General features: G+C 40.8%; 2 protein-coding genes across 2 annotated transcripts; one reads left to right on the top strand and one right to left on the bottom strand.

Annotated features, from left to right (window-relative positions):
• Positions 1 to 182: 182 nt before the first annotated feature.
• znf653 (zinc finger protein 653) lies at positions 183 to 11,847 on the bottom strand. Its single transcript, XM_061701643.1, has 10 exons — positions 11,522 to 11,847; positions 11,285 to 11,334; positions 7,468 to 7,779; positions 6,869 to 7,383; positions 6,273 to 6,456; positions 4,305 to 4,389; positions 4,098 to 4,209; positions 3,909 to 4,023; positions 3,688 to 3,787; positions 183 to 2,108 (listed from the first exon to the last, which is right to left on the bottom strand). Exons 1-10 carry the CDS (start codon positions 11,845 to 11,847, stop codon positions 1,931 to 1,933), a joined length of 1,977 nt encoding a protein of 658 aa, XP_061557627.1. The 3' UTR covers positions 183 to 1,930.
• A 246-nt stretch (positions 11,848 to 12,093) lies between these two features.
• Positions 12,094 to 16,810, top strand: swsap1 (SWIM-type zinc finger 7 associated protein 1). The gene is made up of 3 exons (XM_061700432.1): positions 12,094 to 12,402; positions 14,023 to 14,505; positions 16,224 to 16,810. The coding sequence occupies exons 1-3, from the start codon at positions 12,133 to 12,135 to the stop codon at positions 16,305 to 16,307; spliced, it is 837 nt and encodes a 278-aa protein (XP_061556416.1). The 5' UTR covers positions 12,094 to 12,132; the 3' UTR covers positions 16,308 to 16,810.
• The last annotated feature ends 1,479 nt before the right edge of the window (positions 16,811 to 18,289 follow it).

Below are 18,289 nucleotides of genomic sequence, written 5' to 3'. Positions count from 1 at the left end.
TAGTGGCCATTTAGGGATGACTCTCTGCTTCCCCGAGAGCCTTTTGCCATATTCTAACTCATTGGACAACTTTGGTGATTGCCATTTGTTCTTACCGAAAAACAAACCATACCAGCACACTGAGACACAAAACATTTTGATGACTTTATTTTGTTTGAAAATGATAGTAATATTGGGTCTGTACCATCATTTATACAATGATGAATAATTATTTGTTCATTAAAAAAAGGCCAACGACCAGTACTAAATCAAGCGAGATGGACCATAAAAAAAAGGAGCTAGGAACATATTTGGTAACTTCAATTTGAGTCCAAATGGACACCACACCCTCCAATAGACGGGATGTTCCTCAGCCAATCCCACAAGGAACATAATCATCAAAGAGAAAAAAAATAATAATAATAATAATCTTCTCTGCTGCATTTTTATGATTCTTAAAACAAAAATGGTCTCCAGGGTTACAGGCATCCATGAACTTACTGTTGGCAATACTTAACTGTAAACTCTAATAAGCTACAGTACAGGTAGTGCGCACACAAGTCCTATTCTTAAATAACCGACAGTCTCAATCAAAACTGAACATTATCTTTGTGCTGGCAGTATATTTGATACAGGTCTGTAAGGGATTTGCATGTGCAGTACATGACGATAGAAAAGAAACCTTGGAAAAAAAGGTGGATTTAATTGACCTTCACACTGTGATGAAAGAACACGAGCGACGCATAGAACCTGACTAAACTGAAAAGAAAATGATTCATATGAGCGGGAAGCTTATTCATTTGCTTCATCATTGGCGGTTTGACATGTTGAATGGATTTCTTTATAAGTGGGGTGGGCAACGTAAATACCACATGCAGTCAGTATTCCCAATACTGTGTTAACACAAGTATCTCAAGAGCTGACGAATGTCACACACGGCGAAAGGTTCCGTATCAGTCATTGCATGACTGTGTGTCACGTCTTTTGTGCACACCCACCCACGCTTGATCACAAACACTGAGTGAGCCCTTTACTTACGTAAAAGGCGCGTTGCACATTATTAACCGCCGATGCGAGGCAAATATCATTTGGTTCAAGAATGGTTCCGTGGGAATGGAGGCCACACCACACATTTTAATGATTCATCAGTTGAGAGGACACACAGGGAAGTAAAAAGTGCATTTGCTTAGACAAAAATAGATACAGTACAGTACAAAATTGGAAACAATTTTCCTGAGAAAGAGGTCCGACGATATTCACTTAGAAAACCGAAGATTGTGACTGCTCTGAAAACACACACAGCACAAAAGAATTTGGTGAACCACCGAATCTGAACCTCAATGTTGCCGCAGTCTTTTGCTATTATTTAAATGAAGCGCTTAATACATGATTCTCTTTCGATGGTAATCAAGAACTACAGTTATTCAACATGATTTGACCTAAGCTCACACAATGTGCAAAACCCAACCCAACATAGAGCTACAATGGTTCCTTTTATTGGGAAATATATTCTTACTTACTTAAATATGCCTTAAAACCTCCCCATGAGAGTCACATGATTGGCTATTTTCTGCTCGGGAATTGCAATTTGCACGTAATCATACAAAGGCATATTAACAGAGAGAGATTTGATGAATAAATATTTCACAAATAGTCAAAAACTCAACTTGAAGTAGAAGTCAGGAATTTATACATCGACTTACACATTTACAATATGCTGTTTTATAAACCTATTCCCATAAGTAAAGAAAATATTATTCTGAAGCATTTTTGAAATTCAGCTTTGGGGCCTGAATAAATGGTCCAAAGAAGATCAATTTGGAAGTGCTCGAATTTGCAGGCCTTGAGGATCGCACGCAATATGCCGTGTCCTGCACAGCTGTGGAAGCAAATCACCCTTGATGATGTCGTCATCAAGGTTCCTCTCGCTTTTAGTCACAGTGTGAACGCCTCAAGAGGACAGCTTCTCTGGGTGACTCTTCAACTTGTGAAATTTGACACTGTCCAGCTTCTCAAACCGCTTGTCGCAGAACTCGCAGGGGTAGTTGTAGTGAGCCTCCGGAGTGTGTTTCTTCATGTGCCAGTTCAGGGACGCGCGCTGACGACACTGATAGCCGCAGATTTCACATCTATTTTGGAACAATATTGAAGGGAAAATGCAAAGGAAGAAAAATGCAGATGACAGACCATGCAGAGTGACGTTTTGGTAAGCCGTTTTAATTCTGGGCCTGCAGTTGAGCAATGCTCAGCCCGCGACAGTGGTGACTGGTCACTACGGAGCAACCCTACTGCTCAGTTGAGGCGCCTTGAATTAGACAAAATAAAATGAACATTTCATCCATCCATCCATCCATCCATTTTCTGAGCCGCTTCTCCTCACAAGGGTCGCGGGAGCGCCGGAGCCTATGATGCCAGCTATCATCGGACAGGAGGCGGGGTACGCCCTGAACCGGTTGCCGGCCGATCGCAGGGCACACGTAAACAAAAAACCATACGCACATTCACACCTACGGGCAATTTGCACGTTTTTGGGATGCGGGAGGAAAGCGGAGTGCCCGGAGAAAAGCCACGCAGGCACGGGGAGAACATGCAAACTCCACACAGGCGGGGCCTGGGATTGAACCCCGGTCCTGGGAACTGTGAGGCTGACGCTCTAACCAGTCGCCCACCGTGCCGCCTCATATGATAATAAAAGTATTTTAAAATGTGTATATCTATTTTTAGACGAATAATAAATAGTATACAGTGATGAATACAATTGTTTCATCCCTCTCTGCCGTCTCATTTTATGACGCAACTTCCGGTTTCCCCACCGACTCTCATTAAAAGTTCGACATCTGCAGTAGCTCCCCTTTCCGCACAAATAAATGCGTGGGGCGTTAAAATTCGGAAAAAAAAAACAACCTCATTTTTCAAAACAAACAAAAAAAACTATTAAAAAGAAGACAGACGCTATAGAAGACAAGATAAACGCTGTAGACCCAAGCATATGATGACATCGACAATGATACAGTTCTAACAATATTTGAAGATGATTCTGATTGTAATTCTGAGAGTCTGCGTGTAATGTCTGCATAGAAAGTCAAAGGACTTTTGTTATTATTCAGTGAGGTCGCAATTCTGATCAAATCTTCCTCGCGCTTTCAGCATGACTGTTTCATGCAAGAACATGCCTGAGATTGCGCCTGCAGGACACACGGTCACAGTGTTCTTTGGATCCCGTTCGTATTTTGTGTGTAAACGTACTTGAGATCGCAACGTGGCTCAAACATGGAACCTCTTTCTTCAGTTAGGACATTTTTTTTTCTCTTAGAGGGTTAACAGTTTCATTTGAGTTGACCTTATTATGGGAACATAATCGCTTTTTTGTACGCTAGTTACGGTTTTAAAATTGGATGACACTATTTACTTTGTTTAGCATTATGTTTAGCAGGGGGAACAGATTGCATCTTTCAGTATTTATTTTGTTCTTGTTTCTAAAAGAAAACTATTTTATTTCTTTATTTTTGTGCAATTTTGAACAGTATCATAGAAATATTGATGCCCGATAACTTTGGAGGATACCAGGGAAAATAAGCAATGGTCTACAACTATTATTTCAATTTTTGTTGTTGTCGGTGGTGATGTTTCATGCTTGTGTCTAAAAGATGGCAACATCAGGGTGAGATGCTTTCAGTTGATGGAACACCGGTAACATGAACAGCTTACTGTAAAGGTGTTTCTCCCGTGTGAGTCCGTCTGTGAACTTCCAGGTGATTTTTACGCTTAAAAGATTTCCCACACGTCTCACAGATGAAATCTCGCACACCTAGAGACAAAAAGTCCCCTTTTTCATTTTTAGCAACTTGATATTCTTGCTCGCATGAGAAGATAAATCGATGCTTTACTGATCCTGATAGAAATTCACAGGCATGTCTTTGTGAACCCACCTGAGTGGATGATCATATGGCGATGTAGGTGGTTGGATAGGTAGAATTTTTTTCCACAGCCTGGATGTGGACAAACCTTTGTCCTGCCTTTCCTGTGAACTAGGTTCACATGATTCTACAAAAAGTGTTGAGAGACACAACATGCATGAAAGCTGACATGATAAATATGAATGAAATGGGTTCTCTCACCTGGAAGCTGCTAATGGCTACATACACTTGACTGCAGCCCTCGTAAGGGCAATGGAACATCTTGAGCATCCCGTCAGCCTCAATAACTGGACCTCGCCTGTTCCTCTTTGATCTGACATGACGATGACAAAAACAGCTTTGTTTAAATTCGTACAATACAGATCCCCACTTTTAATTATTATGCAGATTTTTTTTCAGACGACAAACCTGCTCAGACGCCTCTGCAACTCTCGATCGCTATTTAGCTCCAGATTGGCAACGGTGGGCTGTAGCAGCTGCTTGTCACTTAATCCTACACACAATAGAATATATTGAGTAGACTTTACGCCGATCTGATCGGTGCTATCGGTATCGGCCGATAATTAGCATTTTATGCCGATCGGCTTTCATGTCATAAGTCGCCGATCCGATCGATGACGCCATCGATCGGCTCCGCGCAAGACTTTTAACTCCGCGTCTTCGTCGCGTATGAATCCAAAAGCTAGTTTATTTTTAGCCTTGCCACGTGTCTTGTTGCGCAGTGCTGTACCTATCTGACGGCCAATAAAGTTTTTTAAGCTTGTCTGTGAAAAACACGTTGTCGGTGTGGGACTATTTTGCGGTGTCTCAGACAAACAACACGCAAGTTATTCGCAGTCTGTGCACAGGTGAAGTACGTCGTGAGGAACGTCGCCTCAATGCTTGAAACCCACAAATTTGATCGAGCACCTGAGGAATGTACACGAGGAGGAGCGTGCCGCGTTCAAGCAACGCATGTGGGGGTGGGGCGGATACAAATACAAATAAAAAGTCAAACGGACTCAAACTCTGGACAACAGCTGCGACAGTGAGAACGTTAGAGTAAGCATGTCATTAACAGTATTTATTAAAGTAATTTCATTGCTATAAAGTAATTTAATTACAGTAAGTTAGCACCCATTATTTCTGTCATGCAATGTTGATTTGACCTAAACTTATGTCAGTGGCCAATCCTTGAATGCCCTCTGGAGGTCATTGGTGTTTGAATTTTTGTCTAAAATGCTCGAGAATCATTTGAGCTGGGACGTCCAGCACGCCCGCAAGCCTTGTGAGGATAAGCTGTACAGAAAATGGATGGATACAGTATACAGTACACAAGTATATACAATAAATGAACAAGTCATGGAAATAGACACATTGCTCCACTCCAGCTTGCGACCGGATCGTTGATCGGTTATCGTTTTTTTGTTTTTTTTTTAAACTTGCTGTTCGGCCCTAAAAATCGTGATCGTGTGAAGCCTAATATTGAGAGGCAATCACTTATTTATAGTATTTGGAAATGCTCAAATGAATGAAGAAATCTTATAAACGTAACTAACCCTTGCCCATTTCTTATCCGATTCGAAGAATGTTCAACTCTTTCAGGACTCATGGTGCCCTCTGCATTCAGGTTACCGTATGAATACCAACTGCTATCATGTTAGCATTTGAACAGTTCTCTTTAGAAATACAAATTGAATGCAAGACAAGACGTAAAACCCTTGTCACTCGGCCTTGGCGCTTTCTCTAGGTAGGTTGCCACCGTGCTTTAAAGTAGCATATTAGTTTTTTGGTTTTTTTTTTAAATTCTCATTAGAAATAGTCCCTGAATACAGGGCAAGATGTAAACTCCTTATCGATCTGCCTGAACACTTTAGTTACTCAGATTGCTATCTTGCTGCATTTTATTTTTTTATACCAACTGTTACGTTAGCAATCGATCAATTCTCATTCGAAATAATACCATACTATGTACAAGGCATGATATCAAATCCATATCGACCTGCCTTAGCACTGTCTGCTGTTTGTAAGTATAGCACGCGCTTGCAGGTCACAATTCAAACTATATCAGCTATAACAACTCCAAATAAATCTTTCACTCATGCCACTTTACAGATTTGCAACAGTTGCTGCTATTACTTTAATACTACGATTTGAAATAACACCTTTTGAACTTTAAGGTACTTTTAAAATGTTGCCTCATTACAAAGGAAAGAAAGCTCATTCACACTTTAGTGCCACTGCATCAGGTGCTACTTGGTGTTCAGTATCCTGCTGAAGGACACCTGACAGGACTACGGCGGGAACCAGTAGATCAAACTGGAAGCCCACAAAATAAAACGATCTGCATGCAGCTAACACCTGGCTGATGGAGAACTGGCTCTCACTGTAACACACCTGTCATGGAGTCTTCATATTCTGCTTGTTGCATTTTGGATTCAGGCTCACAAACTTGGTTGTAGGTGACGCCCCCGATGACAGTGGAAGCGCAGGTGTCTTCCTCCACATTACCAGCACCCACATTGAGCTGAATGCCATCATGCGCAAGAGCCTCATAGGTGGCGCCAGTTATGATAATTAGCTGTGGACAAAAAGGAAGGATGATAACCTTAGACTAATTCAATAATACAGTCAACAAATAACATTGCTGATAGATTGAATCGGATAGTTTATGTATGGGCAATCGTTTTGGTTTCTGTTTTGTGCAATGTACCGGTACTTCTTGTGCAACTCATTGTCTTTGTTTTACTATTCTCCCGGCGTTCAATAAAGGCTGAGACACGCATGGGCGACCTCTCCCACATGCAATGGTATTACAATGAGTCTTAAGAGTTGAATTCCTTTCGTTACCATGCTTGTAACTCAGATCATTTGCATCTCAAATCAACTCTCCCCATTCAAAATGAATGGAAATAGCATGAATCTGTCTGTCACAAAAAAAAGAGCTTTGCTCACGACTCGAAAAGTCGGCACACCCACACACACGTACTGACCTGTGAGCCTTCTAAATGTGTCTGCTGGTTAGGAATCTGACAACTAGTCACCACCGTCTGCAAAGAGTGTGCATCAAACAGTTCCCCTTTTTCTTCCGCCTGAATGGGAGACGGGACCAACAGCTCCTGCTGGGCGGGTGGGACCGAATTACTTAAGTCCTCATCAGTGTTCCGCAGTTTATCAACAAAAGATGCTCCCACAGTAACGCGCTCGTAATCGCACCCAATTTGTTCTTCTTCTTGCTCTTCTCCAAGTCCTCCTCTTGCACCTTCAGCTTGGCTTCGCCTCACATCCTCAATCTCCTCTTCTGAGGTGAGGGAGCGAAACATTGCTTCAGGGGAGCCTTGTGGTCGCCGCTCCAGCACCATCTCCATTTCCCACACATGCGGGACTGTCAGAGAGACATCGTTGGAGGAGGTCTCCACACTTGCGTGGTGTGCGAGAACTTCAGTCTGTTCTATGTCATTTGTGATCGTGTGCTGACCCTCAGAAGCAACCATTGTTTCTCCTAAATCTACAGAAAGCAGATAAGAAAAAAATGTTATTCGACAAGAAATTGAGGAGTTTGGTACTCACTAACTAAATGTTCCATATGCACCTTTTAATAGAGCGTTAGTTTTTCTCTTCTGGCTTGATAACCTTTTCGGCACCAATACATCTTTTTTTGCAGCACTTTCGAGATCGTCCTCTCCGTTTTCTCGTTCCTCCCGCTCAGAGTCACTTGCCTCCCTCAGCGGGGAGAAAAGGTGTTGCACAAATGAATGGTCGGAGTCACATTGCCAGATGGCAGCGGTAGAGAAGTTGGGCTGGGGCTCCAGAGATCTGAGATGGGGCTCATGAGGGCAGGAACGTAAGTGCTCCTGGTACCAACACACCAGGCTATGGAGACTTGACTCACGCTCCCTCTTAACTGGCAAACAACAGGCGAAAGACACATGAGAGTAAAGGATTTTGCAAAGCTGGCCATTAGGGATGGGCACAACAATTGATGATTTCATTATAATTTACTGTTAAGAATTGTTGAACTGTTTATTCTGTGGAATTGAAACAATTAAGGAAGCATGTCATGCACTACTGGGCTGAAACCAACACAGGCTCTGTCTGTTGTTGATGCGACTATCGTTAATGGTCGAAAGAAGGGCAATATTAGCAATACATGGAGCCTTGTATTCCGATTAGAATTGTTTAGAAGCCCAAACCGAATGAAACCGCTCCATATAAACATCTCAATTGGAATAAACAGGGTGGAGTATTCCTTTAGTCAAACCGGTCAGAAGAATATTTTCATCATGGAAACAGTGAATCGAAATGGTGTCGGTCTGTGCTGTCTGCGCATGCTCCGTCTTGACGTGAATGCATGGTGACGTCATCGTTACGCTCTTGAAAACATGGCTGCTTCCTAGCAGCGCTGGTCTGGGACAGAGATGTTTTTAACTACTTGTAACTTCTTTTTAATCAAGCTGTCGCTTTAATAAACATGTAAAAACAATTGCAACTACTGTGCTAGAGTGAAATGAAAATTGTCAAAACAAAGCAAAGCTAATTTATTTATAGAGCACATTTCATACACAAGATAACTCAATTTGCTTTGCATGCTTGAAAGCATTTAAAAACAAAGAACAGCTTATAAACATTTAAAACAAAGAGAAAAAATAAGAGCACAATTGAAACAGCATATAGTGCAAGAAATATCATTTCAAAGTGGAAATGCTCTAAAAAGCATGAGAAGAAAGAAGAGTTTTGAACCTGGACTTCAAAACATGCACACTTGGGGCTGACCTCACTTGTGTTGGCAACTTCTCCCATTTGTGTGAATCATAATAGCTAAATGCTGCTTCACCATGTTTGCTTTGGACTCTGTGCTCCACTATTTCTCATGTGAAAAACTGGAAATACATGATTGTTGAGAACACACTGACCCCACTTGTTAGTGATCAGTGGCATCAGGAAACCTCACATCTCTGAAACCATCACTTTCCAGGATCCCCCCCCCCCCCCCCCCAAAAAAACCTGCTATGTTATTATATCAGAATCAGAATCATCTTTATTTGCCAAGTATGTCCAAAACACACAAGGAATTTGTCTCCGGTCGTTGGAGCCGCTCTAGTACGACAACAGACAGTCAATTGACACAGAACACTTTGGGGACATAAAGACATTGACAAAAAACAATTGTGCAAAAAGATGCAGAGTCCTCTAGCACTTAGAGCAGTTCGAACGACTAATATTGCAGTAGTCCGGTGCAATCACCATTGTGCATATTATTGCATCTTCAAAGAGAGCAAGTCATTTTTAACACTTTAGATTGGTCAACAATGGTCAACAATTTTGAAAAAATATACATAGATTAGGGGTGCAACGATAGACAAAATTCATGGTTCGATAGTTTTCAATACAAAATAGAGACATTTTCTTGCCTTTTTAAAAAATGTATCTGATGGCTAAATCACCAGTCTTCTGTGGCGCATTAATCGATTGATTGCCTTTTAAAATGATTTCAGTCGATATATTTACGTCCGGAAAGCTAACTTGCCGAGCACAGATCGATCCAGCTGGATCGTAGGAACATAAATCCATACATTGATATAATGAAGGAAACGATACACCACTAACAGGGCTCTGGACTAACTTTTGCACTAGTCGCACTGTTGCGACCTATTTAGTCGCACCATTTTTTGAGGAGCTACAGCATGACCATGGCATACCAAAGTTTTGATTGACAGTGACTCCAGATATGATAATTGCAAAATATGTTAGTGTGAACAAGAGGTTAGCCTGCAACAAGCAGAAGCAGACAAAACTGGTCAATGAAATAAACAAAATAAAAACAAAGGCTTTACTTTTCTTTGATCATTTGTTTGACTCAGGGGGGGCAGTTCTTATAGTGAGGGCTCCTAACCCTCTTCCCCTGGGAAAACCACTCAATTCTGAGCATCACCACAACCATCATTAAAGGAGTCTGGGCTTTTTAACTTTGCACAGACAGCATCTTCACATGCCTATCCTATAAACAGGGTTCACACTCTCTCACACACACACACACACACACACACACACACACACACACACACACACACACACACACACACACACACACACAGATAGATAGATTTATTAGCTTTGCTAGCTTCATAAAGTTATTAAAATCTTTGCACATGACTGTTAGTAATAATGAGTAAAATGAAAACGACAGACAGATTAAGCAGGCAATCTTTGCAGGTCGTGGCCTGACTTGACTTCTGCAATGAGAAAATGCCAGGAGTAAACAGAGAGGGAAATCACAACTGCACACATTCACAACACACACATTTGTGTGGGGCCAATTATATATTACTCGTGCACTCACATTAGTTATCTCGCCACGCTGCACTATTTGCATATCTGTTGTTGACCGATACTGCCCACTCATGCCAGAGTAGCATCTGCCCCATTTGCACACTGATTGAGGAGTATCTGCAACATTTGAACAATCAACATTGTCCAGATTATCGCACTACTCGCTTGAAGTCTCGGCGCCCTTTGCACAATGCTCATTGCACCGGACAATTGCAACATTAGTCATTCGGACTTCTCTAAGTGCGAGAGGACTCTGCATCTTTTGCACAATTGTCAAACAGACAACTAGCAACCCTTTATAGCTCAGTGACTGTTTTTTTTGTCAATGACTTTGTCTCCAAAGTGTTCTCTGTCAATTGACTGTCTGCTGTCGCACTAGAGCGGCTCTAACTACCGGAGACAAATTCCTTGTGTGTTTTTTTGGACATACTTGGCAAATAAAGATGATTCTGATTCTCAAACTTCTTTCATCTGGCAGAGCGTCACAGCCAGAGCAGCAAGACTGAAAACAGCTTCTACCCACAAACCATCAGATTCCTTGAACAAGTTACATCACAATCTGTGAACAACACTGTGCAATATTTTTTCTTCTGCTCACTTGAATGTTTACACTGTGGGACACCTCCTCATCATCATGTACTACTTCAATAGTCGAATGAATGCATCTTTGCACATTATATAATTTGTTTTTAATTTAATATTTCATTATTTAAAAGTGTTCTCTTGTTATATTTTTAATTGTTTGTGTAAGTGGTGGGAGACTAGTAAGGTAAGAATTTCATTACTCAGTGCTACCAATGTGTTTTTACAGTGACAGACAGCTTGAGGCTTCTTTAACCAATCAGATTGCGAATTAACTCAGCAGGGCCAGCTAACTAGTCAACAATAACGTCAGCATTTTACAATCCTCTTGGTCAGACCAAAACGGTTACAGCGATCTTTACTGTGTTTTTGTATTGTTCTGATGTTTTATTATTATTATTGCTTCTTGATAGTGGTGGTATTAAGAGGTGGATGAAGTCATTTAAGCCCAGGTAACAAATGCACTGCCTGCCACTGTAATTATTACTGAAACTCACCTTCTCTTTTTTGCGCAGACTTATCTGGTCCCTCTGGGGTAATAGCTTTCCTGCAATATAAAATTATATAAAGCTTTATTTTTGATGAATTGATTGTCAGTTTTAAATAGTACAGTATACTTTAGAAAAATGACAAGCAAAAACTTGTGGCAGAAGAGAATGGAATTTGTCCACAGGTTAGGATGCTAAAGCATAGAAATCAATAAAAATGTCAAAATAAACTGCACGGAGGCTCACCCCGAGAGTCTCTGTTGATATTTCTCCCCAAATGTGGAATGAAGCACGATTAACATGGCTGCCAGTCCAGCATCACTCAGACTTGTGCGCCTTCGGAGCTCACTCCAGAGCTTGTACGACTCCCCTAGGTAAACCCTCCGAATGTCGTACTTCTTGCGGGATTCAAGGCGTCGCTGTGCTCGGTCTGAGTCTGTAAGCCTGGGTCGCCCCCTGCATCGCCTTAAGACATCTTTCCCTCGGTCGCCGGCCGGTTCTACTACCAGAGGAACCTCCAATTCTGCCAGGTTATGCGCCATCTTGGCAACAACAGCTGATGTTGTTATCATCCGGAAGTTGTCCCCGCGCTTAACCGGAAGTACTTAACCAAAGTACTCGGCTGCTTCTGTCGTTACATGTCCCTATTAAACGTTATTTAACAGCATCTAACACGTTATTCAATATAATTTATTGAATTAATATAGACATAGAAATTAACGTAAATTGCATCCCAGTCAACACAATGAAAAATAGCGGACTGCTTATCAAGCAGTGATTGCTACACGGACTAGATTGACACAAACACTTATGTGCAACGTATAAATAGACTACTGACTTGTAGTTGAGCTTAGGCAATGGCAGACGTTTTAACGGATACTTTCACAAACTTTATGTCACAGCCGGACTCAAAGAAGGACTTCAGGGTGACTCCCCCAGCACCGACACAATGCAAGGTCCTAATAGTCGGAGAGCAAGCTCTCGGACGCTCCGTGTTGCTTCTAGCGGCTGTTACAGCTGCCTCTCAGATGGGCATAAGAGTGGTGTTCTTCGCCCGAACGCAAATCCAAAGCTTGCCAGTGTCTTTGCAGAATTGTGTAGCAGGTCTGAGCCCGGAGAGTCTAAAGGTACGGTTTGAAATACGGAGTAAATAAAAACCAGACACCAGTTTTAACGTCTTGTGAACAGAGCTAGCTAAAGTACACGTACTGTGTACTCAAGCAGAAGTGTTTCAATAAATACAGTATATTCAAAGGAGAAGTACTCTTTGCAAACTGTCCTTAAGTTGAAGAAACAAAAAAGGTAAAGTCACTAAAATATACTTATACTTAGCCCTCTGTCAATTATATATAAAAATGTGTAACAATACCCGTTTTGATTGCTTGACACAGCTGAAAGTAACTGCACACAATAGAATGTCCCACTTTTCTTTCTCATTTCTTTTTTAAACTTCTAGTGCTTTTACTGAGGGGAAGAAAGTATTTTAGCTAGCTAGCCTTCATGTTCAAAAGTGTCTTTATTTTTTTCCAGGTTTAACAAATGTCTTGTCTAACACCAGTAACTTGTTGTTTTTGCTGGCACAAGACACAACACCACCACCAATCATTCTTGTAGCCAACAATATCAGTGCTCTTAACTCATTCACTAAAAGCCTTCCCAGTTAACATGGATATTTGACTTCTAAAGCCATCAATGGCAGTGAATGCGTTTTAAATACAGCCATGGGTGGGGAATATCGTGCTTCTCCAAATCTGTTGCCGTCGACGTAATGCTTCCTGGTTCACGTTACTTCATGTTGCTGTTGTCCTTTTCCCCCCCAGTCTCATAAATTACTAAGATTTTGAAATCATCAACATGTCAACTGCAGTTGACTTGACCTCTCTCTAATTATGTCAATGTTACATACCATCGTCATCCGCAGAGGTTGAAAAATAAATAAGCCCATTTGAAGTTGTCAGGAGAATAATTACTCGGGTAAAGTTTAGATGTGTGAAAAATCTACTTAAGTACAGTAATGTAGGATTTATACTTTGTTACTTCCAACCACTACTTTTGAGTACAGGTCGTCATCGTTTCGAGTTTATGAACAACGCACAATGAACTAATAAGAATAGGTTGTCACGCAACATAAGAATATTTATAGCCCAGAATGTTTTTTCGTACAAATATTTACTGTAATCAGGACTTTACTGCTGTATCTTAGGTTGCTGATAGACTATGGGGTTTCCTTGCTCTAAAAGCGTTTATCTTGTCGTCGTCGTAAAAAATAATAATTATTTATTAAATTATTTTGTTCAAGACAATTTGTTCCAGTTAAGAGGAAATCGCTTATCTTGCTGACAGTTTCCGCTTTCGCTACAGCTACCTTTGTCAAAGCTGTTCCTGCTTCCTGGTGTGACGTATGTTTAAAAGCAGCTGATCAGGTTGGGAAACCTTGAAAGTAAAGTTCTCCTACCTGATCTGGAGTGACAGCCGAAAACTGTCATAATGCACGCATTGTGCATCAAACCTTTATTAAGTCTCATTATTACTAATACTATTAGCTTTAGGTGGATGTTCAGAAGTGAACTCAGTTTATTCATTATTTAATTTGATTTATGGCTGACTACCAAGGTAATCTAGATTGGAAAGATGATCATTCTTTTTATTTTTTTCAATGTTTTTATCATGTCTATAGTTAATACATTAATAAGCATGAAATACCTTGTCAGCTGTTCCATTCTAATGTATTTATTCATTTTTGCAAGAAAATCAAATTCTGCTATCCGAGGACATTGGAAGAGTTGCTCCAGCAAGTGGCAGGCCTTCACGAGCCCACCAACACTTTTCCCATTGCTCCATCGCTGATCATCGTAGACAGACTGGAGGACTTTCTGTGGGGACGTGCAGGTGACAGCCACAGTGGGTGTCACCCCGGGGAGCAGTCCTGCGCCGCACACCTCTCAGCGTTGTTGTGCGACACAGCGACTTTCCTCACAGGAATCCTTGAGCAGCAAACATCTAGCCCCGCCCCCTGTCGTGTCATCGCCTCTTATAAGCCAAAAGAGCAAAGTGGCGAATCCTCTGTCTCGGATCAAGTCCTGGACACACTTGACCGCTACTTTCAGGTACGATGTACTCTGGACCAAGACAGAAGCTACAAAGCTGGAGCAGCTGGACTGCAGGAGATGTGGAACATCTACTTTTCTGGAACTGGTATCACCCTTGAACCTTGCACCAAAGACACTGAGGTCAGGCCATGTTTCGTCCAAGAGTGGCAGTTGTTAATGTTTCCTGATGGTTTAATAGAGTTTCAGTTAGTTTGAGCACATTTGTGTCAGATCAGGATAATCTCATAGCCACTTTTTTATGTTGCACCTTAAACTGAGGAGCAACATAGTCTCATTGGAATTTTGTAGTTCATGACTGACTTTATTCAGCGACATAAGTCTGACTCCTAAATTGACTCCACAAAAAAATTACAGAACTGCTGCTGTTAGACCATTTATTTCCAGATCATTGTTATTTGATCCAAATTTGAGCACTTTATGTCACCCCAACAATACATTTGTTTTCCACTAAATTACACTGTTTTACATTTCACACTAAACCTTAAATCCTCTGCATTCTGACTTTCAGCATTTCTAGGTTACAACTGCAATGATTCTTGATTCATCATCAATCATTTAACAAAGCATTTCATGCACTTTCTTCCACTGACATAGCTCGTTAATAGTAAAGTATATCTTATAATACTGGTCCTGATTAACATTCTTCTGTCTGAGGTTCACCCTATCAGATGTTAGATATTAGGACTACATCTGTTGACCAATATACCTGACATAAATGTCTCTGAATATGAGACCTCAGATTGACATTTCAGCTTTCATTTCCAAGTATTTATATCTGTATTGGATAACAGGTTTTTTTGAGCTCACCCATTTTTTATGTGCACCAAAGTATTGGACCATGTACAGCTAAGTATGTTCTGTTGCTCGTGAGCATTACTTGGTTATTCCCACAATAAATAGTGCTGATGGTATAACCTCAGATTATGCATTTTTTTTTAATTGAAGCGGTGTAACCAAAAGCTGTCTGGGTGAAAAACAAGGATTTGTGAAGTTGAGAGAAGATGGAAAATCCAGCTAGCGCACAAACAGTGTTCATCGCCTTTACCGTCATTTAAATGACCGAGGGCCTCATGTACAAAGACTTGCGTGGATTTCCCACTGAAACATGGCGTACGCTGAAATCCAGAAAACGGCGTACGCACAAAATTATCCAGATGTATGAATCTGTGCGTACGCATGAATCCAAGCACATTTCCTTCGTACATTCCAATCAACGTGGAAATGAGCGCACATGTTGGAGTAGCCAAGCCCTGCCCGCCCACGCCCACATTTAAATATGCAAATCGTATTTAATTCAACCCTGCTCCTCAGATCCTGATCTCTGCATGAGCAGGAAAAAAGGCCAATGAGCAAGGTCATGAAGAATAAGAATTTTTCTGAATGCGAAGTTGCTCAGTTGAAGTGGAGGTGCACAAGAAAATCAATCTCTTGAATTCAAATAAAAGGATATCAAAGAGGATATCAAAAACTTTGGAGTCCTTTTTGAGTACTCAATTTATTATTTTAACACACAGGAGAGGACACGCATACTGAAAAAAAATCTTTAATTTTTTTGAGGAGAAGCGGGGTAAATTATGTCATTTCAACACATTTGAATCCATTTTTTTTTTTTCAGTGCATGTGCTGGAGTCACAAGAAGCAATTGAGAGGGCAATAGGCGGCATGAATGATCACCTTGATCAATAAAATACCTGTCCTCAACAATGTCAGTCATTCATTAAATACACTGGTCAACAAGTGAATTCCGAGTCCTTGCTTCTTTTACGTTGTTGAAATCAAATGTTGACGGGCATGAATTGTTCATCAGTGCTAATTGTTCTTATGTCTCTGATGTGCAGATTTATGAGAACAGTTTCCCAGCATCACCTCGAAGTGTCGCCAAAGCGCCAAAAGCTGTAGAAACGTGCGTACGCCAGTCATGAAGTTGGCGTGAGGCACCGGACATTTCCACGCTCGTTTCACTCTCGATACATCTGAACTTTGCCGTGAAAAAGAACGGACGCCACGTTTGTGTGCGTATGCACCTTTTGTACATGAGGCCCCTGAAGAAGAAATAAACTACTGGTGTACTAAGGAAGAGACAGATTAAATGGGTAGACCGAGGAAAAGAAAAAGCAACAACAAAAAAAAGATCTTGAAGTCCTTTATTATGCAGTAAGATGATGACCAAAAAGGCATTACCATAACAACTGCTTCAAAGGAGACTGAAGGGAGCGCTGTACAGTTATCCCCCAAACTCAAAAGAGGCTGCGGTGACAGCCTGGAAAAACATTTGGTGATGCAAATGATTTTCAACCAAATATTACATTTAAATGAATATATTTTAACACGACTAGTTACAGTACTTTTGGTGTTTTGTTACAAATATGTATAGCCGTCTTTTAAGTGGTGTATCGGATCCATATGTAAATACAGTACCACGAAATAAAAGCTGAAATCTTGACGTCTCATTATCATCTTTTAATGTCAAACCCAAATGTTTTCATGGGAAAACAAAAGTAAATAAATTGGCCACCCTGTTCCAATACATTTGGAGGGGGTGTAAAAAACAAACCAAAAAAAAGTCATTGTGAATATATTGTTTTTAATCTCTGAAAACAAATGCTTACTGTATATCAAGTATCACACTGCACTTCTAATTAAAGTAATATGTAGATAATGGCATATCACATTTTGATCTCAAGTCATGGAAATGGATAGCAATACAATATTTCAGTTTCTCATTTCACACGATGGTCTTTCCTGAATTAAAATGCTGTATAACATCAACATTAGAGAATCAGATGGCATATCCAAGTGGTTGAAGTATCCGTTAATATCAGTTTGCTGTTCTGTTAGTGCACATTTTTCAGGATCCATCCATCCAGTTTCTGAGCCGCTTCTCCTCACGCGGGTCGCGGGCGTCCCGGAGCCCATCCCAGCTATCATCGGGCAGGAGGCGGGGTACACCCTGAACCGGTCGCCAGCCAATCGCAAGCCACATAGAAACAAACAACCATTTGCACTCACATTCACACCTACGGGCAATTTAGAGTTGTCAATGAACCTTGCATGCATGTTTTTGGGATGTGGGAGGAAAGCGGAGTGCCCGGAGAAAAGCCGCACGGGCACGTGTGGCTTTTCACACACATGCAAACTCCACACAGGTGGGGCCGGGGAATGAACCTCGCTGCTCAGGACTGTGAGGCAGACGCTCTAAGCAGTCGCCCACCGTGCCGCCTAATTTTTCAGGATATAGTTTTGTAAGAAAAAGTATAAAAGCAAAGACAAAAATCATTAGTGTGAGTTCATTAGAAAAATGTCAGCTTTACCTTTTCTGCTCTTCAGATGGCAGTAGTGAGTTTAATATAAAATAATAGTACTAAAAATAAAAGCAATACATAAAGGCTCTACCCACGACAGAATCTCTAGTGGAAGTTTCCCACTTGTCTTGTAGGATTCTGTGTTCGGGAAATGCCTACAAACAGTTCGGGACAACATTCACATAAGGATGAAAACAGATTATTTACACTACAGTGTGTTTTTGTTCATTATCATTATGTAGGTTCATTTACATTTCATAGACATTATTGCGCAACTTGAATAGTTAGGTAGTTCACGATTTATTTGTATTAAGTCATCCGTCCGAAGGGCCAACATTAATGAATCAGTCTTATCGCAAGAATTGTGGAAAGATAATGACTCAAGACCACCAAAAGAGGCTCCATGTTGGTAAGCCACACTACTCAACAAAATAATTAGAACAGTGAGGTCGATTCCTTTTTTTATTATTACAGTGAGAGGGAAAAGTATGTGAACCCTTTTTTTATTTCTTAAATTTCTGCATAAATTGGTCTTAAAAAGCGGTTTGATTTTCATCTAAATCACAAGAATAAACAAACACAGTCTGGCAAAAACTAATACC

Source organism: Phycodurus eques, chromosome 16, assembly GCF_024500275.1.
Source record: "Phycodurus eques isolate BA_2022a chromosome 16, UOR_Pequ_1.1, whole genome shotgun sequence".
Classification (NCBI taxonomy): domain Eukaryota; kingdom Metazoa; phylum Chordata; class Actinopteri; order Syngnathiformes; family Syngnathidae; genus Phycodurus; species Phycodurus eques.
This window is presented reverse-complemented; position numbering and strand designations above follow the sequence as displayed.

What these genes read in the sequence shown, in the direction of transcription:
- znf653 (XM_061701643.1), bottom strand. Translation starts at nt 11,847, where the DNA reads ATGATAACAACATCAGCTGTTGTTGCCAAGATGGCGCATAACCTGGCA. An exon ending in TATCAACAGAGACTCTCGGG is followed by an intron (nt 11,335 to 11,521) that starts GTGAGCCTCCGT and finishes TTTATATTGCAG; the next exon opens with GAAAGCTATTACCCCAGAGG. An exon ending in TTGCAGAGGCGTCTGAGCAG is followed by an intron (nt 4,210 to 4,304) that starts GTTTGTCGTCTG and finishes TCGTCATGTCAG; the next exon opens with ATCAAAGAGGAACAGGCGAG.
- swsap1 (XM_061700432.1), top strand. Translation starts at nt 12,133, where the DNA reads ATGGCAGACGTTTTAACGGATACTTTCACAAACTTTATGTCACAGCCG. An exon ending in TGAGCCCGGAGAGTCTAAAG is followed by an intron (nt 12,403 to 14,022) that starts GTACGGTTTGAA and finishes CATTTTTGCAAG; the next exon opens with AAAATCAAATTCTGCTATCC. An exon ending in CTTGCACCAAAGACACTGAG is followed by an intron (nt 14,506 to 16,223) that starts GTCAGGCCATGT and finishes TCTGATGTGCAG; the next exon opens with ATTTATGAGAACAGTTTCCC.